This window comes from Lissotriton helveticus, chromosome 1_1 (genome assembly GCF_964261635.1).
Source record: "Lissotriton helveticus chromosome 1_1, aLisHel1.1, whole genome shotgun sequence".
NCBI lineage: Eukaryota > Metazoa > Chordata > Amphibia > Caudata > Salamandridae > Lissotriton > Lissotriton helveticus.
In genome coordinates, this window is record NC_136057.1 from 308658637 (window position 1) to 308685741 (window position 27105).

At 43.3% G+C, this 27105-nt stretch overlaps 2 protein-coding genes across 5 annotated transcripts in view; one reads left to right on the top strand and one right to left on the bottom strand.

Moving 5' to 3' along the window:
- Window positions 1-17912, top strand: part of LOC144799842 (solute carrier family 23 member 2-like) — a 533849-nt gene extending 515937 nt beyond the window's left edge. For both annotated transcript variants that reach the window (XM_078671540.1, XM_078671460.1), the window contains exon 12: window positions 17167-17912. In XM_078671540.1, coding sequence (XP_078527666.1) covers window positions 17167-17411 — 245 coding nt within the window. In that variant the 3' untranslated portion in view covers window positions 17412-17912. The remainder of the gene's footprint in view (window positions 1-17166) is intronic.
- A 5883-nt stretch (window positions 17913-23795) lies between these two features.
- The window catches only part of STRA8 (stimulated by retinoic acid 8), a 126162-nt gene continuing 122852 nt past the window's right edge, over window positions 23796-27105 (bottom strand). For all 3 annotated transcript variants that reach the window (XM_078653557.1, XM_078653563.1, XM_078653547.1), the window contains one exon: window positions 23796-24917. In XM_078653557.1, the coding sequence (XP_078509683.1) occupies window positions 24843-24917 (75 nt within the window). In that variant the 3' untranslated portion in view covers window positions 23796-24842. The remainder of the gene's footprint in view (window positions 24918-27105) is intronic.

Below are 27105 nucleotides of genomic sequence, written 5' to 3' on the forward strand. Positions count from 1 at the left end.
CCATGTCAAGGTTAGACTATGGAAATGCGCTGTACACTGGTCTGCAGATGCAGCTTCTGCTTAGACTCCAGCGGATGCAGAATGCAGCGGCCAGGCTGATACTGCACATTCCTAAATACGAACCAAGAACTGAGCGGCTAAAGGATCTCCACTGGCTGCCGGTGCATAAGAGAATCATATTTAAGTCACAGTGCCTGGCTTTTAAGGCGTTGCAAGGGAAAGGACCCCTCTTCCTTAGAACCCAACTTAGGAAATATGTACCCGCCAGAAATTTAAGATCAGCTCAGTCTCACCTACTGGTAGTGCCAAGTTACAGGCAGTTGCGCTGGGGCGGGAAGAGATTTGTCGTAGGGACGGCCAAGGTATGGAACTCACTCCCCCTACAGATTAAAAACAGCAACTCCTTGATGAGGTTTAGAAGTCAACTCAAGACCTGGCTATTTAAAAACTAATTAATCATCCCAAAGGGGTTCAGTTGGTACTTTAGTTTCCCAGACTAGGCTAGCGCCAAGACGCCCTCGGGCATACGCTGCGCTTTACAAAACGCAAAATCAAATCAATCAAATCAAATATGGCCAGATTATACAGATGTTACATGTTTCGACAGTGAAACACTGTCATGATCACATGACGTTCTATGGGCCAATGAGCAATAGTGACTACAGTAGTGAAAAAACTGGTGAAAGAGCCCACACTTTTCTTTAAGCATGAAACTAGAAAACATACTTCAACAATCCAAATACAGCCGCAATGGTATATTGTTAAAGTAAACCTGAAATATCAAATGATCGCTTAAACGGGCAAAATTACGTGCATGACATAGTGATAAAGTGCACGTGCATAAAACGTATATTGAAATAATATCGTCATCTAAAAACCAGTTATTAAAAACATAACTGCCAATAGCATATTAGAATGACCAGTAGATGCTTATATTCTTCATAAATATAAAATGCAAGTGCATTACGAACAAATAAATAAGTGCAAATGACCTCAGTCCTTAAACATTACTCAGAGTATTTCATTCTTGTGGGCATGTTCAGCCTAGTATACCTGTATACATCGATGTAAATATAACGTGCTAGTGCATTACTTTAACATCATACAGTACAGCTTTGTCCAGACACAAATGTAGAGTGTTGCTGATGTTGAGGGTGTCTATACAGGAGCTGCTTTCCACATAAACTTGAGAACTACTCACAGTTCTCTGCTTCTTTTTTGCATAATTTATGCATCACTCTATGCCTGCAAGGGTATTGTTTTGATATATATCAACGACTTCGTGGGAGGCGGCTCCTCACTTGAGAAGTCCCTGCTGGTCCTGCTCCAGGAATCCTGCGGTGAGGTGAGGGATCGAGTGAGCGGCTGCCATTGCAAGATCAAGCCCGCAAAAGATCATAGCCAAGCAGGGGGAACGGAGCAGACACCGGCCACTGGGGCAAGTACTTACGTTGGTATTTGTTCCGCACGGACTCACAGGGTGAAGTCCGAGCCAGGTTTTCCCCATAGCAGTGCCAGCAGTGTTTCCAGCCAATCGCAGATGAACATTGCATTTTTAAAGTGTGGGCTGAAAGTATTCACGCAATTGCGACATCTGAGGAAGTTCTAAACGAACGAAACGCGTCACGCCGAGTGATTTAATAAAGCGCCTCTCCCCTCAAAACCTGTGTGTGCTCAACTCTGTGCCTACAGCAAAGGAGTGTGGTTTGGATGTTTTGGGTGCAGCCACTTGCACCCTGCGAGCGCCCTCCTCAAAAGTGCTTCGGAGAATAATAATCCACATTTGTAAAGCGCACAATCACCCGTAAGGGTCTCTAGGCGCTGGGGGCCGTCGGGGAGATTAAGCGAGCTATTGCCCAGAGTCACATGGTGCTGGGCTAACCTGCCGCCGGAGCCGGGGATCGAACCCTGATCCCCAGATTCCAGCGTCAGTTGCCCTGGCCGCGTCGCCACACCTCCATCTGTGGCAACGTGTGGACATTTGAAATTCTTTCAAACTCCGAGGCCCCGCCTACCTGGAACAGTGTACTGTGCCATTGCAGATGGACTGCGAGTTCGTGGGAGGCGGCTCCTCACTCGAGAAGTCCTTGCTGGTCCTGCTCCAGGAATCCTGCGGTGAGGTGAGGGATCGAGTGAGCGGCTGCAAATGAAAGATCAAGCCCGCAAAAGATCATAGCCAAGCACATAGCCAAGCAGGGGGAACGGAGCAGACACTGCCCACTGGGGCAAGTACTTACGTTGGTATTTGTTCCGCACGGACTCACAGGGTGAAGTCTGAGCCAGGTTTTCCCCATAGCAGTGCCAGCAGTGTTTCCAGCCAATCGCAGATGAACATTACATTTTTTAAGTGTGGGCTGAAAGTATTCACGCAATTGCGGCATCTGGTGAAGTTCTAAACAAACGAAACGCGTCATGCCAAATGATTTAATAAAGCGCCTCTCCCCTGAAAACCCGTGTGTGCTCAACAGCAAAGGAGTGTGGTTTGGATATATATATATATATATATAGGCCCCTGCACGCAAGCGTTGGTCTGATCAGTACTGGCAACCCGCTTCTTGTCTCGACGAGAAGCCCTTCTTTTCTTTCAAGATATTGAAAATGATCGGACCCACCCTGGCAATTATGGACAATATGTACCAGTGTCGGAGTCCACAACTCCGCATTGGGAGAGGCGCAGCGCGCACTTACCCCCGGCATGAAGAGTCCGGAACGTCAAGGTTGTGCAGTTGGGGACTGGAGAAAGCCCTTGTTCCGGGTGGTACGACGAAAACGAGAGACTGGGTCCAAAGTCTTGTTCATGGAGCAGACAACTATTCAGCAGCCAATTCCTGGCAACCCGTTGTATGCTGGGACATGCAGTGTACTTTGCCTTCAGGACGTTGTACTTGGAGGTAATGAGTCAGCATGAGGGGCGGAGCGCTCTACGAACATTTACAACAGCTGAACTTTCAGAACTAAGAGACGCTGGACCTTTCCTCACATACCACGCTGGGCGCTGAGGAGGCTACACGCAGCGGAAATGCATACGCCCGTTCTGATACTAACCTGGAAATAAAGAAGCTTTCATTTTTGATCCCCGTTGTGGCCTCTGTTCTCTTTTGGAGGATGTTAGTGATTTTGTAATGCCTGCCACTGGCATGATACAGAGGCCCCTGCACGCAAGCGTTGGTCTGATCAGTACTGGCAACCCGCTTCTTGTCTCGGCGAGAAGCCCTTCTTTTCTTTCAAGATATTGAAAATGATCGGACCCACCCTGGCAATTATGGACAATATGTACCGGTGTCGGAGTCCACAACTCCGCATTGGGAGAGGCGCAGCGCGCACTTACCCCCGGCATGAAGAGTCCGGAACGTCAAGGTTGTGCAGTTGGGGACTGGAGAAAGACCTTGTTCCGGGTGGTACGACGAAAACGAGAGACTGGGTCCAAAGTCTTATTCATGGAGCAGACAACTATTCAGCAGCCAATTCCCGGCAACCTGTTGTATGCTGGGACATGCAGTGTACTTTGCCTTCAGGACGTTGTACTTGGAGGTAATGAGTCAGCATGAGGGGCGGAGCGCTCTACGAACATTTACAACAGCTGAACTTTCAGAACTAAGAGAGACGCTGGACCTTTCCTCACATACCACGCTGGGCGCTGAGGAGGCTACACGCAGCCGAAATGCATACGCCCATTCTGATACTAACCTGGAAATAAAGAAGCTTTCAATTTTGATCCCCGTTGTGGCCTCTGTTCTCTTTTGGAGGATGTTAGTGATATATATATATATATAAATATATATATATATATTTCACTAAAGAAAACAAAGATTACAGGGACGTTATAGTTAGGAATTAGCAATTTAAAAAACCTTAGAAATTCATTAAAAAAAACAAAGGTTACAGGGAAGTTATAGTTAGGGTCAGATTTTTCTCATGCCGTTATAGTTACCTAAGTGAACTATAACTCGCGCCCGCGCAATGCACTGCTTATGACCTCACATATTACAACACTCATGACATGGTCAGTGACATCATTCATGACATCACTGATGACATCTCAAATGACATCACTGATGACATCAGTGATGACATCATCCAGTGACTGTGAGTGTTTAAAAAAAGTTTATGCGAGTTAAATATAAATACCTAGGTGTACTGGTGAATTAGTGGATGTATGAGTGACTATATGAATGACTGAGTAGGAGCGTGATTGACTGTATAAGTGAGTGATTATGTGTCTCAGTGAATATTTGTGTGAGTGACTGGTTGTGTAAATGTGTGTATCTGTCTGTCAGTTGATGTCTGAGTGGGTGTATGAGTGTGTTAGTGGGTACATGAAAGGCTACATGGGTGATTGGTTGGTTGTCTGAATATCTATGATTGTCTGGGTGTCTGTGTGTGTGGGTGAGGAGGGGTGTGGCAGCCTGCATTGATGAGTGAGTGGGTGAGTCAGTGGCTGTATGGGGTAGTGGGTGCGTGTGAAAGAACCTGGATGGGTGAGTGAGTGTCTGTATGTCTGTCTGTGATTGAGTGCTTGTGTCAGTATGGGTGAGTAACTGGGTATGTGAAAGGCAGTATAGGCGAGTGACTGGGTATATGAGTGACTGTATCCGTGAGTGAGTTATTGTGAAGGTGGCTATACGGATCAGTGCATGCTTCTGTCAGTGACTGTATTGGTGAGTGACTACGTATTACTATTTGTATGAGTAAGTGGGCGGGTGTGTGTAACTGTTCAGATGAATAAGTGGCTGTGTGAATGACTGTATGGGTGAGTGTCTAGGTGTGTGAGTAGTTCTATGGGTGACTCACTCAGTGTATGAGTATTTGTATGGGTATATGAGTGGATATATCAAAGGCTGTATTAGTAAGTGAGTGGGTGTATGAGTGGATGTATGGGTGAATGAGTGGATGTGTGTGTAGATCCATGAATCAGTGAATGGGTTTGTAACTACTTGTATGACTCTGTGACTGGTTTTGTGAATGCTTGTGTGGGAGTGGCAGAGGCTGTATAAAAGATTCTTTAGGGGTGTGAGTGGGTGCATCAGAGATGCTGTGGATGATGTAATCAGTAATGTCATTTGATATGTCATCAGTGATGTTATTGTGAGGCCATAAGCAGTGGGGCACGAGTTATAGTTAACTCAGGTAACTATAATAGCTGAATTTCTCTGTTTTTGTATGAGTAAAATCTAACCCTATCTATAATGTCCTTGTAACCCCTGTTTTTGTAACAAATGTCTTCAGTTTTTTTAACTAGCAGTCGTGTTTGCATAGTGGTGGAGAAAGGGGGCTGGGCCTCCAAACAGCTCTCAGGAATTTTACTGTGTATGACTTACAGGAGGTACCAGGAGGCCTTCTTTGCCCCAAAGGTCCCTCTGGAACTAAGGGGACTTTATCCCCCATCTAGTAGTGCGCCAGGAGGCACGTTTGCAGAGTGGTGGAGAAAGAGGGCTTGGCCTCTCACAACTTCTCAGCAATTCTGCTGTGTGGGACGTACTGTAGGTAACAGGAGGGGTAGTGAGCTCCCAAGGACGTGCTTGGGGATCAACTGCCCCTCCTATTAATCTCCAGTAAGTCCCATACAGCAGTATTGCTGAGTTCAGATAGCAGGTCGCGCCCCCTTCTCCACCACTCTGCAAACCCGCCACCTGGCGCACTCTTGGTTTGGGGACCGGTTTGGGTTCTTTGCTGCTGAGGGTCCTTAGGGGCGAAGTAGCCCACCTGTTACCTCCAGTATCCCCACACAGTGGTCAGCGGCCATGCCACCTTTCTCCACCACTCTGAAAACACAACTCCTGACACACTGCTGCTTGGGGGACAAAGTCCACTTTAGTCCTGGGGCCCTCAGGAGGCTAGGGGACCTCATCGCCCCACCAGCAGTGTGCTGAGAGGCACGTGTGCAGAGTGGGGGAAAAAGGGTCGTGGCCTCCAACGACCTCTCAGAAACCCCAGTGTGTGGGGCTTACTGGAGGTAACAGGTTGGTTAGTTGGCCCCTAAGGAACTTCACCAGCGAAGGGGACTTCCTCCCCAACCAAAAACGCACCTGGAGGTGTGTTTGCAGAGTAGTGAAGAGAGAGGCCAGGGCATCCCAGGAGTTGCTGGTTTCACTTTTTTTTTATTTTAGGAAGGGGGGTGTGTGCTCCCCCTTCACTTGATACCTTTGGCCCGTGGGGACCTTTCCCCCAGGGCTAGGTCTATCTTAATATTTTATTGTTAAAGGGGAGAGGGTCGTGCGGCCCCCCTCTCTAGGCCAATTTTGGCCCTGGGGACCCCCTCCCATGGGCCTGTCCATTTTTGTTTTTATTATATTTGTAAAGGGAAGGGGGCTGAGCGGCCCCCCGTCCAGGCCATTGTGTGCCCTGGGGACCCCATCCCCTGGAGCCAGGCCGTTTATAAAAAAAAAAATTAAAGAGAGGAAGGCCAATTCCCCTGCCACCCCTCCCGGGCCATTTTTGGCCTCGGGGACCCCATACCCCGGAGCATGGTCTCTCCTTGGGGACCGCGGGAGTGCCTAAAAGCACCTGCGTCCTGGCTGGCTCCTGCCTCCTGCGGGAGCCGGCAGTGCTTTTAACCCCCAGGGAGCTGCTAAGATGTAGCTCCCTGGGTGCAAAAAGCAAAGTGCTTCACTTTGAAAAATCGAGAGCATGTTCAAACCGGAGCACTTGTTTGCTATGGAATGGCTGGAGCACTGCTGTGTAAGTGGGTGTATACATGGGTGTTTGAGTGGATGTGTGTGGGAGTGAGGTGGTGTGTGAGTGGCTGTACTGGTGAGTGAGTGGGTGTGTCGGTGGCTGTATGGTGAGTGAGTGAGTGGCAGTGTGAGTAGTACTATGGGTGGGTAACTGGGTATGTAGTGACTGTATGGGTGAGTGGGTGTCTGAATGGCTGATAAGTCACTGTGTGTAAGTGACTGTATGGGTGAGTCTTTGGTTAAGTGGGCTAGTCTGTGAGTGGCTGTATTGGAGAGTGTCTGTGTGAATTGCTGTAGGGATGGATGAGCAGATTTGTGAGTGCTTGTATGGATGTGTGAATGGTTATGTAAGTGGTTGTGTGTGTGAGTGAGTGAGTGTGTGAGTGCATGTATGGATAAGTGAGTGGCTGTGTTGAGGCTGTGTGGGTGAATGAGTGGGAGTGTCAGTGACTGTGTAGGTAAAATAGTTAGTTTGTGAGTAAGTATATGGGTGAGTGTGTGGCTATGTGACAGGCTGTATGGGTAAGTGAATGGTTGTGTGAGTGGCAGATCGAGTGAGTGAGTGAGTGCCTCTATGGAGGAGTGAGTGGGTGAGTACTGGTATGGGTCTGTGAATGGGTATGTGAGTAGTAATGCAGGTGTGTTAGTGGGCATACAAGAGGTTGTATGGGGTGTGAGTGGGTGTGTGAGTGGTTCTGTGGAGTGGTGCTCCCAAAAAACAATAGCAAATTGCAATGTCCCGTGGGTGGGAACCCCAGTACATTTTGGTCTAGCCAGCACTGGCGCATAGCGGTCCCCAGGGCCATCTAGGGCTCCAGGAGCGGGGGCCGTGTGGCCCTCCTCCAATATTAACTTGGCCCACTACAGACCCCCTTAAGATTGTGTTTGTGCCCCAGGGAAGTGGCGGTCCCCGGGCAGCACGAGAGGCCATACAAGCCTCCCCCACATTTAATTAAAGCCCCGGGAGATGGTTTATGCAAAAAGATTTTTGGACGACGTAGGGTATAATAGGTGCACTAGGGATAGTACATCAAATTGGCGTTAACACTCTACCAACTACTGGGGCATCATCCTAACCCCAGATTCAACTGAACAAATGCAAAAATGAGCTGGGAGTGCTTGTTTATCTCAGACTCAATTAGAAATTTTAATCTTCAAAAGAAACATACATCAATCAATAGTTCAAAAATATAAATTATAGACATATGCACAATCAAAACATTTTTTTCCTTGTTTATTCTTGATGTTCAGCAGCCGACGCGTTTCGTCCTAAAGGCAGGACGTCATCAGGGCTGCAAGTGCAAACACATAATACAGATGCATCAGTACATGTGTACAATCTCAATCATATGCGTACAATCTCAGTCAGTAATAACCTGAAAACATAACTCAAATCTCATTGAAAACTAATCAATATGATACAGCTCACTGTGCCGTGTGGTACTTACAAAGAATTCAATAACTTCACACTGTTAGAAAAATAAGCGGGCACTTATTGCCTGTGATTCTCACTCTAAATAAAATCCATTGTTTCTCATTTAAACACTCAAATTTTACATCTACATCCTGGGATCAGAAAAGCATGCAAACTGCTGCGTAGTTATTCAGAAGACTTATTATTTATGTAATTGATGAACAGCTCACCTCGTACTCTTATCTTGCGGTTCCTCTAATATTAAGACTTAGACTTTCAAACTAGGCAATTGTGCTACAAGAGGTCAGATCCTTCATCACAGTACCGGAAATAATCATAAACTGGGGTGGGGCAGAAGAAAAGGAAGACCAATAAATTACCAAACATGAACTACATATCTACCTAATTGTGACCCCCAAAGTTCCATTTCTCTCTGAACTTAAACTCGCCCTGTCTATCATAATGACATTTTACATCTGCAAGAAATGCGTACCTGGAAAACCCTAGATCACTGTATTTCTCAGATCGATTAATCCTTTATTCCTTTAATCGAGAGTCCTTTAAAAACTAATCAGCCAAATGGCATTCATACCTAGAAAAGTCAAGAAAATACCTTGATGGGTTAAGTTACTCAGCCAACCCTCTCTGATATTAAAAAATTCCATTTCTATGTTGACTCACCACATTCCAATACAATGTAACCAAAGGGGCAAATGACATCTATTCTCCAACGATCCTATCAATCCGTTGTGAACCAATCCATTCTACAAAATAAGAATGAACAGAATATGTAGCCTTCCCATCTCTTGTCCTTCTATATTAACTATTGTCTATTACCCCAAGGCTCCGCCTGCACTCACCCTTAGCAACGCGACCTCCTGCTCCTCCACACCATCCGGACTCGATAAATTCCGAAGGTGTGGTGCTCCGGACTCCCTATGCTTAAAAAGGACCGAGGGCCAATCAAATCGCTCTAAATTTCGAGCGCATTCTAACTGTGTGCATCTGTGAGAAACGGAACGTTTCCAATAAGGTCCGCTGTCTGCGTTTGTCTTATTACTTAGTATATCCGCTCATGCGCATTGAGCTTTATCCTTGTCACTCTAAGTTTGCCTTATTAATTAGTATTGCCGCTCATGCGCATTGCGCTCTATCCGTTAATATTACCGATCATGCGCATTGAGCTCGTACCGGCTTCACTCCTAGCCTCAGTGTTTACAACCATTAAGCACAACCGTTTCCGGTCTTGCGCAGCTCACCGTTACATCTCGGTGAGCGAGTCCCCAATAAGGTCCGCCCCGCGCCTTTCGGTGGGCGAGTCTCCAATAAGGTCCGCCTCGCGCATTCAGCTGTATGCTGATTCATCTGCTAACCATAGTATTTCCGGCTGTCAAGTAAATAGTATCCGGTCATGCGCAGATCCTTATTACGCCTCGATAAACAAGTGTTCCAATCAAGTCTACCAAGTACGTACTCTGTTACTCCTCAACACCGTTTCCTGCCCATTACAACCCATGTTCCTTTCTCCGATGCACAATAGAAAATAAAAAACTGAATGTCTCAATGAGTCACTGCGACTGGCAAAGATCAGCCTCCCCTTGTCTTCCTACAATCCACCATATCTTCTCTTTTTGTTCATACCTGCCCCTATTTTGTTGCAGCAAATTCGCATTGTATTTAATTCTTATTGTTTGATAATTGAAAGGTGCATTCACTCTCAAAACACTTGTATAGATATAATTTAAAAAACATAGGGCTAGGGAAAATATTACGTGGGAAAGCACTGACCCATACTTAGTCACACAGGTCGTAGCTATAAAGCCCTAATATGGGCAACGAAAGATGTTCATATCATAGAAAATAATGCATAAAGAGAGAAAAAGCAGCAGTTTGCTTGCTCCACATCCCGGAATGTTTACAATAAACAAACATAGAATACCTATTAGGACATTCATTATTTAAACAGACTAAATTCAGTCACATTGGTCTATCTAATGTCATGTTTTGCTCTCAACTATGCCAAAAAGTGATGTAGTTCAGAATCAATATTTAAACCACACATTTTCGTACGACATTTGATTATCCAACGTGCTTCTGCTTGACGAATTCGTAATTCCCAATCTCCCCCTCTCACATGTTGGGACACTTTTTCTATGCCATGAAATTTAAAGTCAATACTGGCACCATGTTCCTTTTCCATATGTGCATAGAGTGGAGACCTCGTATCTCGGTTAATGACTGCTCGTCTATGCTCTTGTATTCTTAATTTAAGGGGTCTTTTCGTACTCCCTATGTACACTTTGTTACAGCTACATATTATGGCATAAACTATTCCTACGCTATTGCAGTTGATAAATTCATTAATGTGAAATCGTCTAGTACCATCAAATCCAAAAGTTTTAGTTTTGTTCATACCGTACGGACATATTACACATGCCCCACAGACATAAAAGCCTTTGGGCTGAGTAGGGAGCCAATCCTTAGTTTGTTTCACTATCGGACGAACATAATTCGTTGAGACTTTGTCCCTGATTGTTGGACATTTCTTGAACGTTATTAAAGGTTTGTCATCCAATATGGTAGCCAAACCTGGGACACCTTTTAACAAAGTCCAATTCCTACTGAGTGCTTGCCTGATTTTATCTCTTTGCACACAGTATGCTGTAACAAAGGAAGGCTTGTGCCTAACTGGCTCTTTCTTTTTCGGAAACAGAGTAGTAGCTCTGTCTATCTTTGACACTTTCTCACTCGCCCTTGCTAAATCTTTTTTGCCAAAAAAGATTTAGCAAGGGCGAGTGAGAAAGTGTCAAAGATAGACAGAGCTACTACTCTGTTTCCGAAAAAGAAAGAGCCAGTTAGGCACAAGCCTTCCTTTGTTACAGCATACTGTGTGCAAAGAGATAAAATCAGGCAAGCACTCAGTAGGAATTGGACTTTGTTAAAAGGTGTCCCAGGTTTGGCTACCATATTGGATGACAAACCTTTAATAACGTTCAAGAAATGTCCAACAATCAGGGACAAAGTCTCAACGAATTATGTTCGTCCGATAGTGAAACAAACTAAGGATTGGCTCCCTACTCAGCCCAAAGGCTTTTATGTCTGTGGGGCATGTGTAATATGTCCGTACGGTATGAACAAAACTAAAACTTTTGGATTTGATGGTACTAGACGATTTCACATTAATGAATTTATCAACTGCAATAGCGTAGGAATAGTTTATGCCATAATATGTAGCTGTAACAAAGTGTACATAGGGAGTACGAAAAGACCCCTTAAATTAAGAATACAAGAGCATAGACGAGCAGTCATTAACCGAGATACGAGGTCTCCACTCTATGCACATATGGAAAAGGAACATGGTGCCAGTATTGACTTTAAATTTCATGGCATAGAAAAAGTGTCCCAACATGTGAGAGGGGGAGATTGGGAATTACGAATTCGTCAAGCAGAAGCACGTTGGATAATCAAATGTCGTACGAAAATGTGTGGTTTAAATATTGATTCTGAACTACATCACTTTTTGGCATAGTTGAGAGCAAAACATGACATTAGATAGACCAATGTGACTGAATTTAGTCTGTTTAAATAATGAATGTCCTAATAGGTATTCTATGTTTGTTTATTGTAAACATTCCGGGATGTGGAGCAAGCAAACTGCTGCTTTTTCTCTCTTTATGCATTATTTTCTATGATATGAACATCTTTCGTTGCCCATATTAGGGCTTTATAGCTACGACCTGTGTGACTAAGTATGGGTCAGTGCTTTCCCACGTAATATTTTCCCTAGCCCTATGTTTTTTAAATTATATCTATACAAGTGTTTTGAGAGTGAATGCACCTTTCAATTATCAAACAATAAGAATTAAATACAATGCGAATTTGCTGCAACAAAATAGGGGCAGGTATGAACAAAAAGAGAAGATATGGTGGATTGTAGGAAGACAAGGGGAGGCTGATCTTTGCCAGTCGCAGTGACTCATTGAGACATTCAGTTTTTTATTTTCTATTGTGCATCGGAGAAAGGAACATGGGTTGTAATGGGCAGGAAACGGTGTTGAGGAGTAACAGAGTACGTACTTGGTAGACTTGATTGGAACACTTGTTTATCGAGGCGTAATAAGGATCTGCGCATGACCGGATACTATTTACTTGACAGCCGGAAATACTATGGTTAGCAGATGAATCAGCATACAGCTGAATGCGCGAGGCGGACCTTATTGGAGACTCGCTCACCGAAAGGCGCGGGGCGGACCTTATTGGGGACTCGCTCACCGAGATGTAACGGTGAGCTGCGCAAGACCGGAAACGGTTGTGCTTAATGGTTGTAAACACTGAGGCTAGGAGTGAAGCCGGTACGAGCTCAATGCGCATGATCGGTAATATTAACGGATAGAGCGCAATGCGCATGAGCGGCAATACTAATTAATAAGGCAAACTTAGAGTGACAAGGATAAAGCTCAATGCGCATGAGCGGATATACTAAGTAATAAGACAAACGCAGACAGCGGACCTTATTGGAAACGTTCCGTTTCTCACAGATGCACACAGTTAGAATGCGCGCGAAATTTAGAGCGATTTGATTGGCCCTCGGTCCTTTTTAAGCATAGGGAGTCCGGAGCACCACACCTTCGGAATTTATCGAGTCCGGATGGTGTGGAGGAGCAGGAGGTCGCGTTGCTAAGGGTGAGTGCAGGCGGAGCCTTGGGGTAATAGACAATAGTTAATATAGAAGGACAAGAGATGGGAAGGCTACATATTCTGTTCATTCTTATTTTGTAGAATGGATTGGTTCACAACGGATTGATAGGATCGTTGGAGAATAGATGTCATTTGCCCCTTTGGTTACATTGTATTGGAATGTGGTGAGTCAACATAGAAATGGAATTTTTTAATATCAGAGAGGGTTGGCTGAGTAACTTAACCCATCAAGGTATTTTCTTGACTTTTCTAGGTATGAATGCCATTTGGCTGATTAGTTTTTAAAGGACTCTCGATTAAAGGAATAAAGGATTAATCGATCTGAGAAATACAGTGATCTAGGGTTTTCCAGGTACGCATTTCTTGCAGATGTAAAATGTCATTATGATAGACAGGGCGAGTTTAAGTTCAGAGAGAAATGGAACTTTGGGGGTCACAATTAGGTAGATATGTAGTTCATGTTTGGTAATTTATTGGTCTTCCTTTTCTTCTGCCCCACCCCAGTTTATGATTATTTCCGGTACTGTGATGAAGGATCTGACCTCTTGTAGCACAATTGCCTAGTTTGAAAGTCTAAGTCTTAATATTAGAGGAACCGCAAGATAAGAGTACGAGGTGAGCTGTTCATCAATTACATAAATAATAAGTCTTCTGAATAACTACGCAGCAGTTTGCATGCTTTTCTGATCCCAGGATGTAGATGTAAAATTTGAGTGTTTAAATGAGAAACAATGGATTTTATTTAGAGTGAGAATCACAGGCAATAAGTGCCCGCTTATTTTTCTAACAGTGTGAAGTTATTGAATTCTTTGTAAGTACCACACGGCACAGTGAGCTGTATCATATTGATTAGTTTTCAATGAGATTTGAGTTATGTTTTCAGGTTATTACTGACTGAGATTGTACGCATATGATTGAGATTGTACACATGTACTGATGCATCTGTATTATGTGTTTGCACTTGCAGCCCTGATGACGTCCTGCCTTTAGGACGAAACGCGTCGGCTGCTGAACATCAAGAATAAACAAGGAAAAAAATGTTTTGATTGTGCATATGTCTATAATTTATATTTTTGAACTATTGATTGATGTATGTTTCTTTTGAAGATTAAAATTTCTAATTGAGTCTGAGATAAACAAGCACTCCCAGCTCATTTTTGCATTTCCCCGGGAGATGGTGGTTCCCAGGGTAGTAGTAAGCTCCAGGAAATGGAGCATTGGGGCACGTTTCCTATATTTGGACTGTGCCCCAGGACCCGGCCCATATTAAATGAAGCATGGGATTTGTGAATCCAGCGAAACTCCAGCCAAGAAATGTAAAAAATGCTTTTTTGGCCCTGCGGGCTCCCAGTGCCCCCCCTCACCCAAGAGGCCTAAGGAGTCAGGGTGTTTATACCCTGCTCCCTTTTCTTTTTTTAAATCTTTTTTCTGTAACTTGGTCAAATTGAGTCACAAGATGGCTGCCACGACTTCCTGGTTTGAAATGTTGGCAGCAATCAATTCTCAGCACAAGATCGAGAGGGGTCGCAGATTTTCAGCCTCCAGATATATATATACAACTAGAGTTTTCTTTAAATATCTCCTAAACTACTGAATGGATTTACACCAAATGATAAAAAGGCACATCCCTGGACCAACATCTACCTTCCTGCCAAATTTGGTGAAATTAAATTTAGCTGTTCAGGCTGTAGCCGTGTCTAAAGGTCGATGGGAATTAACATTGGGAAAACGTGCTATTAAGCACCCCCTGGTTCTCGGCCCCTGCTTAACGAATCACCCCGTAACCAGTAGCAGTCCGTGGTGGTAGTACTGCCGGGCGGTGACGTGGGGCAGGGGTGGGGAAGGGTGGGGTGTAGTAAACAATGGAATATGGCCAAATGCAGGTAAGTACACATATAAATAAATAAAACGAATTTAGTTGAGTGCAAAATTCGATGCAGTGCGCGCAACAAAATTTGTTTTATTTATTTATATGTTTACTTACCTGCATTTGGCGGTATTCCATAGTTTACTACTCCCCACCCTGCCCCTGCCCCACTCCAAGTCACCGCCTGGCAGCACTCACACCACCGACCGCTACTGCCCGTAACTTTCAAGACAGTAGCTGTAGTGAGAGTTGTATTAGTTTTGAAACGTTTGTGAAGATTCATCAAACAACGACAAAGTTATTGGCAAATCAAAAAAAAAATCCTATAGAAACTAGATCCTAACTATAACTGCAAAAGTAGGGTAAGTGTTGGATAATGGAGGAATTAAATTTACTTTTCCAACTACAGTGAGAGCAACAGTAGGGAAAATGTTGGCTAGTGGAGGGGTAATTATTACGATTCCCACTCCAGTGAGTGCAAGAGTAGGTAAAGTGTTGGATAGCGGAGGGGTAAAAATTACTATTCCCACTCCAGTGAGAGCAACAGTAGGGAAAGTGCTGGATAGCAGAGAAACAAAAATTACTAAGAACACTTACAAAATTGGGGAAAAAAACAAAAAATATTCCAAAAATGTAAAAATCATATACATAAAGAAACAATATTTTAAAAATTAAATAAAATATATAAAACATATAAAAAGGACACATAATATAATATGATTTACATATAACAAAAACCTACAAATAATATATCAAATAAATACATTTATAAACAATAATTATTTAAAAGTAGCAAATATTAACAAACAAAAGATTTATTTAAAACATAAATGTATTTATTTCCTACCCTCTAAACCACACCAATAACAAAACACTTTGAAATTTTTATAAATGTATTTCCATAATTAACATAATTAATAATCAATCTAAAAAATCTTAGTAAGAAAGAAAAATAATAAACAATCACTGAGTACACATGCTTTAACACTATAATATCCACAACACACACCTAAATTAAGCTAATAAAACACAATTAAATATTATTTTTAAAAGAAAAACTATTACTATTAACAACTAATAATTACATCATTAAAATTCATTTAATACTCACCCTTTACCCCTTTACAAGAAAATACAACACTCAAAGAAAAACAATTACCCAACATAAATATCAAATAATTAACATATATTAACAACTTAATGTAATTAATTAATTAATTGTGGGTTTCTAAAGCGCTAGAATCGACTCCCGAAGGAGTATCTCTGCGCTGTAGACCGCTGGGGAACCCGTCCTGGCTTTCCCTGTGAAATGGTCCCTACTGGGTATCTCCAAGGTGAAACCAGGCATCCCCGGCGTATGTGGGGGGCCGTTGTGGAGATGAGGCAAGCTAATGTCCAGAGTTCCCTTGTTAGAGTAGGCACCAAGGTGAGAATTATCAAGTCCGCTGACCCTGGTCCTCGACCCTGCCGCGTCGGGAATAGAACCCTGGTCCCAGTCCGTCCTCTGCTTCCGGGTCTGCCGCCTCTAACCAGTGAGCCACACCACTCCACATTCATTCATTAAACACAAATTACTTCCCACCCTTTACTCCTATAAAAACCACAACACACAACACCCTAAAATTAATTACACAATTACCATAATCAATTGCCAATTAATTTATTAAAATCAATTAACAACAAATTGTTAATTCATCAATTAAAAATAAGTAACTTCCCATCCTTTACACCTATAAACACAACACACCTAACATTAATTACAATTTTACTGAAATGAATAACCAATTAATTAATTAAAATTAATTAAAACCAATTATTAATCCATAAATTAAAAATAAACTACTTCCCACCCTTTACACCTATAAACACCACAACACACACCTAAAATAATTACACAATTGCCATAATTAATTACCAATTAATTAATTAAATATAATAAATAACCAATTATGTATTAATTAATAATAAATACACATTTAACACTATAACATATCAATTAAACAAATAGGAATAAATAAAAATGAATCAATAAATGTAAAATAATTAAATAACTTTCCACCCTCTTCCCCTATAAACCCACAACCCACTCAAGAACTAAAAATGCAAGTTTGAAATCAAAAAATATTTAATAAATGTAATATAATTAAATTACTTCCCATCCTATTCCCCTATAAACCCACAACCCGCTATGAACTTGTGATCAGGTGATTTGGTAAAGTATCGTGCTATTTTACCATGGCTGCAAAAATTACCACTATGCCTAATTTCTAATCAGGGCCTTAGTTGTTTTAAAGCAGTAAGTCATTTCTGATACCAGCAGCTAAGATGAATTAAGAATGCAAGAAATAGCATGAGTGACATGATGAAGCTAAATAAAGGTGAATGTGACAGATGCTCTTGGTACCTTGTAGCTTTCTTACTGTGGTCCGCTGTGAACATCTCTTAACAAGTGACAAAACTCATTCTAGTTTTGATTGGCATTAATCTGTTCCTGCATCGTTGCTTTTCTCTAGGTACACAGAAGGAGCGAGGGATTGTGGCATGGAAGGAGGAACTTGGGGGCAATTCTGATGATGTCCAGGATCCTACAGAAGTCTACAACTTGCCCTTTGGAATTGGCACCATGTGCTGCACATGGTCTTGGACTCGGTACCTCCCTTTTTGGCCCAAGCCCAAGAGGCAAGACCCCAGCAGCAGAATTCCACAAGATGTCTGCATTGCCAATGCGACAAATAGAGAAATGGAGACCACTCAGTGACCATTTTGAATTCAGAAAAAGTATCATTATGGAATCATGGCTGTACAAGAGAAAAAAGGTGTTATATTTACAATGCGAAAATGGAAACACACTCATTACTCCACGAGCGCCCACTTTTGTCCCTGTGGGAAGGAATCTCTGGCCCACCTAAATTGTTGCTGTTGTGACTTTTTTAACTGAGCAGTTTAGATTTTTTATTCTATCTTTCAGAAGTTTAACTTGCTCACTGGCACTAAAGGAGTATTTTAACTCAACAAACATCTATTTGACCGTTGTTTTATTTTATTGCAGTTCTAGCCATGTTAACAAAAGTGGCCTCTATAAACTAAGCCTTACACACGACTGTCCTAACTGTCACGAACTCACATCTATTTATATGGTAATCTGACATATTTGCACATTTCGATCTTTTTAAACATATTTTTTTTTGCACATTGTAGTACATATGAACTATCACATATTCACCCTTTGCACCGGTTTTAATTAACTATGCAATAAAGATTCATTTACAGTTTCATTTCTTGTCAGATTGGTTGATGAAAGGCACTGATAGGTTACTTGTCATTTGTGCTCATTTGAAGCATTGAGTAAACAACGCTTTTAGGGATGGCCGTCTTTTTTTCAAAGCAGGATTGTTCTGATTCAAGGCCTCTGCGTGCCAATGTCTGGCAGTCTGGCTACAGAAATCTGTTCAGTAACAGTATTGTAGAACTGCTGAAGCCCACTGTGGAGGAGCAGCAAGAAACACCTGGTGCCGAGGCCTTGAGACTGACAGCAAGGAGATGGGTTACACCTGGCATCAGATTGAAAGAAAAGCCCAGGACAGAGATGGCTGGAGAGTCCTGGTTGATGGCCTATACCCCAGGAGGGATAGAAGGCATAAGAAAGTAAGTGAAGCACACTGTTGAACACAGTAGCAAGGCCATCCAGGTGGGTGAGACTGGGTGGGTGTGACATCCATCAAAGGCGGGTGGTCTAAGTGATGTACTCTGTTCAGAAAGCACTGCAAACTTCTAGATGAAGTCCCCTTGAAGAAGGCGGAGCAGAACTTTGTATTGGAAATGAGTTGTCCGGCGGGGTTCTAACCTGCGTTTGGGATGCAAGGTATGTTCTAAGAACAGTGAGCCGTGGGCTGTCATAGTCTGTATGTAAAATTACCAGTACCTGTAATTGTGTGTTACCTTTAGGAAATTCTTAACATAGGAAATACATTAATATTTGTCTGAAAAACAGGGCAATAAACTAAAAATCAGTAGGTTCTGAAAGACTATACTTCCAGTATTCTGTGTTGGTGAGGAGATCCAATTTAATTTTGCTAAGAAATATGTATTCCTTAGTTCGCCTCCCTGACCAAAGCGTCAAAAAAACTTACTAAGCGGAGTCTATACAAAATCGCAGTGCCTTTTCTCTGCCCGCCAAGCTCTAACAAATCCACTGCAATCCTGGGTGCCCAAGCGAATCCCAACACTCCAAGCTCCTTAGGTCTAGTCTAGGCTGGACAGGGTAAAGAGTCAGGCGCTATATGGGGACACCAACTTCAGTCAGAGAGTCCTAATCCAACTAAGAAGGCAGGTGCCCTTTGAAAACAGTGTCATATGGAGGGGACAGCTGTGCTGTGGCATTGTTTGAGGCCCTTGTGATTAACGGGCTTGGAGATGCTGTGGATCTGGACCTGGGGCCCCTGAGACAGCAGGACAGTGAGTGAAGGGGCACGGTGGGGCTCAGAAGAGGATGGCCAGGGAGAGTTCTGCCCCCAGGGCGAAGCGATTCAGTGCGACCCTGGTGGCCTGGTGTTTTCGGAGCGGCTGCGGAAGAGTGGAGACACAGATGCGACCTGGACCCGGAATAGCAACCGGAGAAACGTGGTCTTGGTACCCAGGCTGGCACGGAAAGGGAAGTGCACCCTGAGCGGGGCGATAGGCAGTGAGGGTTGCAAGCTTGAGCCTTCTTGGAGACTGTGGACCTGGGGTGCTGTGGCTGGCGGCAGGCGCGAGAGCAAGTGGGCGGCCTTTTCTTTTGTTCATTTCTTTTGGAGCCTTGACGGTGCAGGCATAAGGAATAATTCGATGGCTCGGTCCAGCAGGCCTGGCACTAGCGGAAGCAATGGTCTAGAGGCCATGCGTTGGTTGAGCGTCTCAAAAATGACAGACGTTTATGGCGTAGGTGTCTCCATAGGTATGTTCAGTTTCGTTGCACCGCGAACCAAGACCTCCTGAAAGGTACTGATGTCATCAATTGGGAAGGACCGAGGTTGAGACGAATCAGAGAATGGAGGAAAATAGTCTCTTGTAGACAAAGACGTATCTCTATGGTGCTAACGGCATGAGCATGATCTAGACCTGCGGTAGGAGTGGCGACATGAGGAGCGTGAGCATCCATGTCGAGACCGATGGGGTGTCCTAGAACATCATCTCCTAGGAGATGGTGTAATCTGAGGCACCCCAGGAGCAGGCAGAACCAGTGCTGGTAATGTTGGAAGTACCGGAAGCTGAGGTATTGGAGGAGGAGGAGCTGGTAGCACCAGAGGAAGTGGCGCTAGTGGGGCAGCAGGGTCTGGAGCTGGAGAAGCCGGAGTGGGAGACATCAATACCTCAACCAATGACGGAGATCTGGAATGAGAGTCAGATGAGGAGTAGATTCTTTTCCTCTACTCAACATCGATTCATTCTTCAATGTCGATCTCCGTCGTCGACTGGCCTTTGACGACTACCTGCCCTTCGACCCCCATCGACATAGCCCACTTGACGAGGACCAGCTTCTTGACATCGACCAATCCCGTCATTGACGTTTTGCTGTCGAAGTCGATCTTCTAACTCTGCGACGGTGAGTCGTATCCCTCGACGGCGACACCTGTCTCGGCGTCCGTAGCCGGTGCAAAGAGGTTCTCGAAGTTGCTCAAATGGTTCTCGACGTCGAGCATCGACATTATCATGACATCAAGCCAGTCAATGACAGCGAGCTTGTCAGCACCCTACCTCCTCTCGACTTCGACTGCCTCAACGTCGACCGGGACCGAAAGCGTTTTCTGGGTGAAGAACACCTGTCAGACCTCCCACATCCACTGGAGGTTGAGGGAAGTGCTCTGGTGGAAGTTTTACGTCCTCTTCGCTCAGAGGTCCCACTGGCTACTTGCTGTTTTCTCCACTCTTCTCTTCCCTGCAGGTACATTTTCTCCCTGCCACGAAGGATACGTCCGGAGAAGGTTTTACAGAAGTCACAGGAGGCAGGAAGATGAGAGGAAGGTTAACAAAGAATGCAAACCTCGTGTGGGTCTGTTTTGGCTTTTTTTCTGCCACATCTGGGACATTTGTCGAACAGAAATGGCATATTAAATAAGATTAAAGCCTCTTTCCTATGAGAAAAATACTTTGCTCCACAGAGAAGGACAAAAGATGTAGAGCGAAGCAAAGAACAGTGAAGTTTGAAGATTTAATTTTCAAGAAAAAAACTCAAAAGGTGTGGTTCAATGCTCCAAGGGTCCGTCAGAAGGAGCCGGAAAAACAAAATGAGGTAACTGCCTCTGGCTGAGCATGATGGGATATTGATGGTCTCCCTACTCTTAAAGGCACTGCTTTCATTTTCTTCACTTATAATGGCAGCCTATGGGCCACATGGCCCTGCACTTCTTCATATGTCTTTTCATAGCAAAAGAGTTTGTGAAGGTTCTTTCTCTGTGCCATTACAAAACAAAAAGGAGATATTCTGAGAGCATATGTAATTATGGTCTCTTCTTTTGCCATTCCCCATGATGAAGAAATCTGACCACTGTAGCCTACCCCTAGGCTGCATTATGAAGTTCTTAAGTGACTTTTCAAGGCCTTACTGAAAAAAGGCAAACTTCACCACTTAAGAACCTATATTGGATAAAGTGCTCCGGGGTCCCCGCAGATGGACGGGACTACTCATCGCTTAGAACTATACATGGAAATCCCCTACCAGAGGAAATAGTCTTAGATTCAGTTGGGTACTGAAAAGAGAGATGTGCCATTGTGGCGTGGGAAAGACTCCAGTGTATATAAAAGGCCTTTATTCACGATGATGTCTACAAGTCACGAAAGGCAGGTCGGGGACAGCTGATGCCTGGAGTCTTCTCACAGATAGAAAGAACACTCCAAGCATCAATAGAGCCCACATCACACTAAAGAATGAAATACCAACCATAAGACACCCCCCTACAAATACATTAAAGAAACATAAGGAAATAATTAAAAAAAATAACAACCAAAAATAAGGTTTCCTGCAATAGTAAAACAAAAGTCATGTTAATGCATAAGGATATTTATATCAGAAATTCAACTGTAAAAGGTTTTACTCGCAGCATTCCCTTTTCACAATATAATATATGAGACACGCTGGTGGTCTTCTCTTTCTTTTAGTTGTCAATAAGTGCTCTTCATCACCATCCTTTCATTTCCAACCATATTATCATTGCAAACCTCCACATTAGAATTTGCGTCGTATGTTCCAACATCACTAGAAACTTGTTCCAGACTCCACCAGGTCCGGGATCCCTCACAGATTAGCAGCTTTCACATACAAATCTCCATCCAATCACTGAAAATGTTACCAGGCTCTTTCCATAAATCTTGTGAGCCTAAAGCCACCCCGTTGAGATTCCACAACTTGCCACTTGTTACTCTGATTGCGTTTTGTAAAACTTCCCCCATCATTTTAGGATAAAAAATACTGATTCACGTCTTTAGGAACTTTGCCAGGTTTCTTGATACGTACACAGTTTCCCACTTTAATACTTACATGTTCGATTCCATGCTTGCGGTGATAGTACAATCGGTTTCTTTCGTGCACTTCAACGAACCTATTCCGTTCCTGCTCAGGTGACCAACTTTCCATAAGCGGCTTCCCAACCACCCTGGGTTGAACTTTGTTCTGGGATTCCTCTCCCTCATCAAAACAAAAGGTGAAAAACCATTTACATCATTGGTTGTTACACAGTAAGCCCACACAGCTTTCATTACTTGCACTTCCCAGTAATAGTTGCACATCTTGGCTGATTGAATTACACCCTTAATCACTCGGTTGAACCACTCAACCGTGCTGTTCCTGCTATGATTCTATAGAGATGTGGTTCTATGTCTGACTTCAACTCTTTCAAAATATTCCTAAGCTGTTTTGGATAGGAATTGTACCCCATTGTCACTGATTGCCAATTACCTCGTTGCCAATTTGTCATGTTAGAAAGAGCACTACACCCCAGTGTCTTTCTTTTATTCAAGATAATGTCTACAAGTAACAAAAGGAGGGTCCGGCATAGCTGATGCCTGAAGTCATCTCACACATGGAACACTCCACGCATCAGCAGAGCCCACATTCCTCAAAAGAATGAAATACAAACCATAACAGCTATTTTCTGGACTTGAAGTCTTGCCTTTGTACTTCATGAAGGTGATCCTTCATACCTCATGAAGGTGATCAGAGATTGACTATATTTATTGATTCTTTCAGTAAAGAAGGATGATACATTCTCACAGTTTTCAGATACGTCTGGGATCAACTGTGCGCAGGCTGAAGAGTATGATATTCAAAATTTCTCTTGCAGAGTTGCCTGAAGAGGCAATTTAGTTGTGTCAAAAGGATGGCGAGTAGTGCCGGTGGCAAGACTGTAATGAGTTTTGTTTTCAGGCTGGTAGGGAGCCCGGCATTTTCATTTCAGCTGTTTGTATTTGGATGACTTATCAGCCCGTATCTCCTCAGTAAATCATGGGGTTATGGGTACGGTCCAGGATCCAGGAAAGCTGCAGTGTTTGAAATGGGAAGCCTTACCAACTTGGCGGAGAGCTCATAATGCCTCTGCCAAGTGCATGAATAAGACCGTATTCAAGATTGCTGGGCAGGTACTAGAATTTCTGGAGAATGTCAGGCTGACACGCACACACTTGCCTTCAGTGCGTGTGCGCTGCACAGTCGGATAGCAGCACTTGTTGAATAAGGCGTCCTTCAAAGAGGTGGAGTATCCCCAGTAGCAACTAGACCCCTTCATAGAGCATCTGCTAGCATGTGATCATCCACGGTCTGCTCTAGCTGTGTAGAGGCCTCTGTTCCAATAACTCTCCATTACTGAGAAACAAAAAAAATTGTCCTCCTTGAACAATTTGTTACCAAGCTTACTTCCTCACACAACTCTCTTCACCATTCAACACCCATTTGCTTCCTGCCTCCAAGGTTATAAAAACGCCAATCACTTAATCGAAATGTAACTGATAATATAACATGAGGTGGTTTTCTGTTGATAGATGCTCAAGGACGTAGAGTTTTTGAAGATTTAATCAAATTAAGTGAAAACTAGAAAGAGGAGATCAGGTGGCAAGAAAATTACCTCTTCTTGCAGACAGACGATTGTGTAATAACTTAGGCTAATATCAAGGAAACATTAAACGGATTCTTTAATTTCATAATGCATAAGTTATACATACATTTTTAAAACATCATAAATATCAGGGAATAAAAACTTCTGTACAAATAGGTTTAATTTACACAGACTTGTCTTGTTAGAATTCATATATCAAGGGAGGCAAAGTTAATGTCTTTCCTCTACAGAAACGGTTTGGAATATTGCAAAAAGCACTATTCATATCGCTGACCAGGCAATTCTGCCAATAATTGGGGATAATTGTCTTTTCTTCTATAAAAGTATGAAATGAAGTATTTGTTTTGTAAATGTCCTAATTTGGTTAGAGGTCACTGATTATTTACTTGAGCACTGACACATAGTTTTCGGAAGTTTGGTTAGCTCTAACGTCATAACACACTTGTGACCTTTGTTTTCATTGAGGGTGCACAGATTGTTGACAAGACAAAGGTAGTGATAACTACTGTTAGTCCTTTTATAGTATTAATCATTCAGTGTACCATGAACATAAACATACCTAGAAGGACAAAGAGAATCCAAACTGAAGATTTTGTTTTCATATTAGAGATAACAGAGTATGTTTTATGTATGAAGAGTAAGCCTGCACCCACCTTTCCTGGGAAGAACATTTCATAATCTGACAACCGGGAATAGTTGCATAGTAAGGTGTGTTTAGGGTGTATTACTATATCAGAGTGAATTTGAAACAGCAACAGGCTGTTTTGAGCACTGTGAATATTGCCTTACAAAGCTGGAATTAAGCCTGGTATGCAAGGGGCGCTACAAAATAAATCAGTGGTAACTGCTTTTAGCAGCACCTGAAAATCTTACTGAGTGATCCTTTATTAATATGAAAAATGTCAATTCTGTGCCTCAGAAGAGTGCAAAGCTCTTTAGGGTGTGGGTCCGTCAGCCCGTTATTGATATTTTCAAAAGAGTTAAAACAGACTTGTCTAAATCAGCAACGTTTTAAGGAGAATTTCATAACCTTTATGAATCACTATATTAAGAAATGTGCGTGAGAGTTTGAAAAGGCACTGTGAATATCAAGGGTTTGAGTGTCTTCACAAGTCTTCATCATCAAAGGTTTCTGTGCATCTCAGCATCACTGTCTCATAGTCAACCTGCAGGCTGGTGTCCTGGATAAAACAGAAACAAATTAGAACATTTAGAGGTATCTAATTTTCTTCCCCTCAGTATTTTCAATACGATCACGAGTAGCGATCTAATAAGAAGTGGCAGGATTTTGTGCAAATTATAAATTACTTTCAATGTACTCACCTTGAAGGATAAAATCAGTGCATATGAAACTATATGTGGTACTATATGTGGTACATATCATGTATGAGAAGGTTTGAGGTGCTTATTTCCATTGGTACGCGATTCATTCTATTTAAATAGCTGTTAGAATTTGTACCACAAGAATCAATGGTCAATGCACTGATAGTAATTTGGCTAGCAAAAGTACTCCTAAATGAGAATAGGGTTACAGAGGATTAGTACGTTTGGGTGTGATTGGGTCATTGGGAATTTGCACACTTTTTATTGTTCCGAATTGTGACTATGATTCACAGACATAAAATGAAATGAAATGTGTAATGAAACATTGAGGGCCTGTTTATGACTTTGGTGGTGAGGCACAAAACTTAAGACATAGAGAAGGGAACTCCTCCTGTGTCATAAGGACAGAGAGGAAATCTCTGGTGGGAGTACGTCCTCAGAGGTAAACTCTAAATCACGCAAAGTACTCCACAATCATTGAGATAACGACTGTAACCCTGGTTAAGAGTGAGACGATGGTCATTAAGCATCCTAGTTGTTACCCACCGGGTTGTGGGAAAGGAAAAAATTCCTTTAATTTTAATTACCCTCACACACCCTAGTGGTGTCATGCTTCATCATCGGGTCACCCTGACTCCTAAACGTCAGGGTGGACTCGACCGTATTTCAGGGAGCTCTTAGAAGATTTGGCGAGGGGGTTGGTAAATATTAAAAATCCTCAGGCGGTTCCCGGTTTCCCTTTATTCTTGGAACCGACTGGGATATTAAAATTTTACAAGCATATATAGGGTCAGATGGGATATGTGTGGTCCTAAGACACTAGTGCCAACATGTTTAAGCCCAATTATTTGGCCCCATGTGGGTCCTGGGCTTTCTTCAGGGCAATGAGTATAGATGTTCCCACCCTGGATGAAGCAGTGAATAACTATCTAGCTACTACTATTTAGTGAAAAAAAGGGCAGATAGCTGCTCCTTTGTAAAAGATACGACAAACGTATCTTTAGTTTATGAGGATGTTAATCCTCCTTGTCCATCCCATTTTGGGAGAGTTAACACTTCACGGGGAATTGCAGTGGGAGGGGTAGCCCTCTAGTCACACATTCATCAAGGGTCCTGCCTGCGTCCAAAACCTACTGTGTCCTATGTCGCCGCTGCACTGCCAAAGCCGTGGTCGCCCCGCCCACCAAATTAGGAGTTTCCACTTATCTGGCAGGCTTTTTTTTGGCGTTCCCACAGTGGTGCCTCTAAAAACGGGCAACGCAATGGGAGCGCCAATACCAGTTCCTGCGCGGCATGGACTGAAGAGTCCATGCCGTGCAGGAACTTGTGTGCATGCACACAGGGGGACACATGTTGTGTGCATCCACAGAGCACAGAGGCACCCTGGGCTTTGTTTTCTCTTCGCCAGGGTTTTCGTATAGGAGGAACTGCCAGGACAATCATGGCAGAGAGGAAACTCCTAATATGCTTGGCGGGACCGCGGCGGTCCCGCTGAGCATATTGAAGCCTCTAAACCGCTGCAATACTGCCAGGACACAGCGGTTCCCTGGTGGCTGTGGAGGTCCGATCGCCTGACTCCTAATTGGGTGGTCAGGAAACCACCACAGCCACGCCCTATGTGCATCTGGCGGCTCGTGGACTGCCAGATGCGTAATGAGGGCCTTATAATGTGGACACCACCATGCTCCACTCCTTTCTAAGAATAATGTTTGCCACACATATCATATATCAACTTCCATGGTGAGTGGCCTGGAAAATGGCTTGTATTTTCCCCACCTTTCAAATTATTGATACCAGATTTTTCTCTGAGGGTCGGTAAACTTTGGACTATTACAAGATGAACCCTGAGTATGCCACTAGAAATTAACAACTACAGGGGAATTACCGGGGTATCGTTAATTCAGGGGCTGACTGCCTGAGCAACTGCTCATTTTCCCCACATAATTTCACATTTCAGCAGTGGAAATCTCTGTGTGGGAGTGAACAGATCTCTGGGAACAGTGCCCATAATTCCAATGGGGGACATTGTAATTAATAGGTCATTCA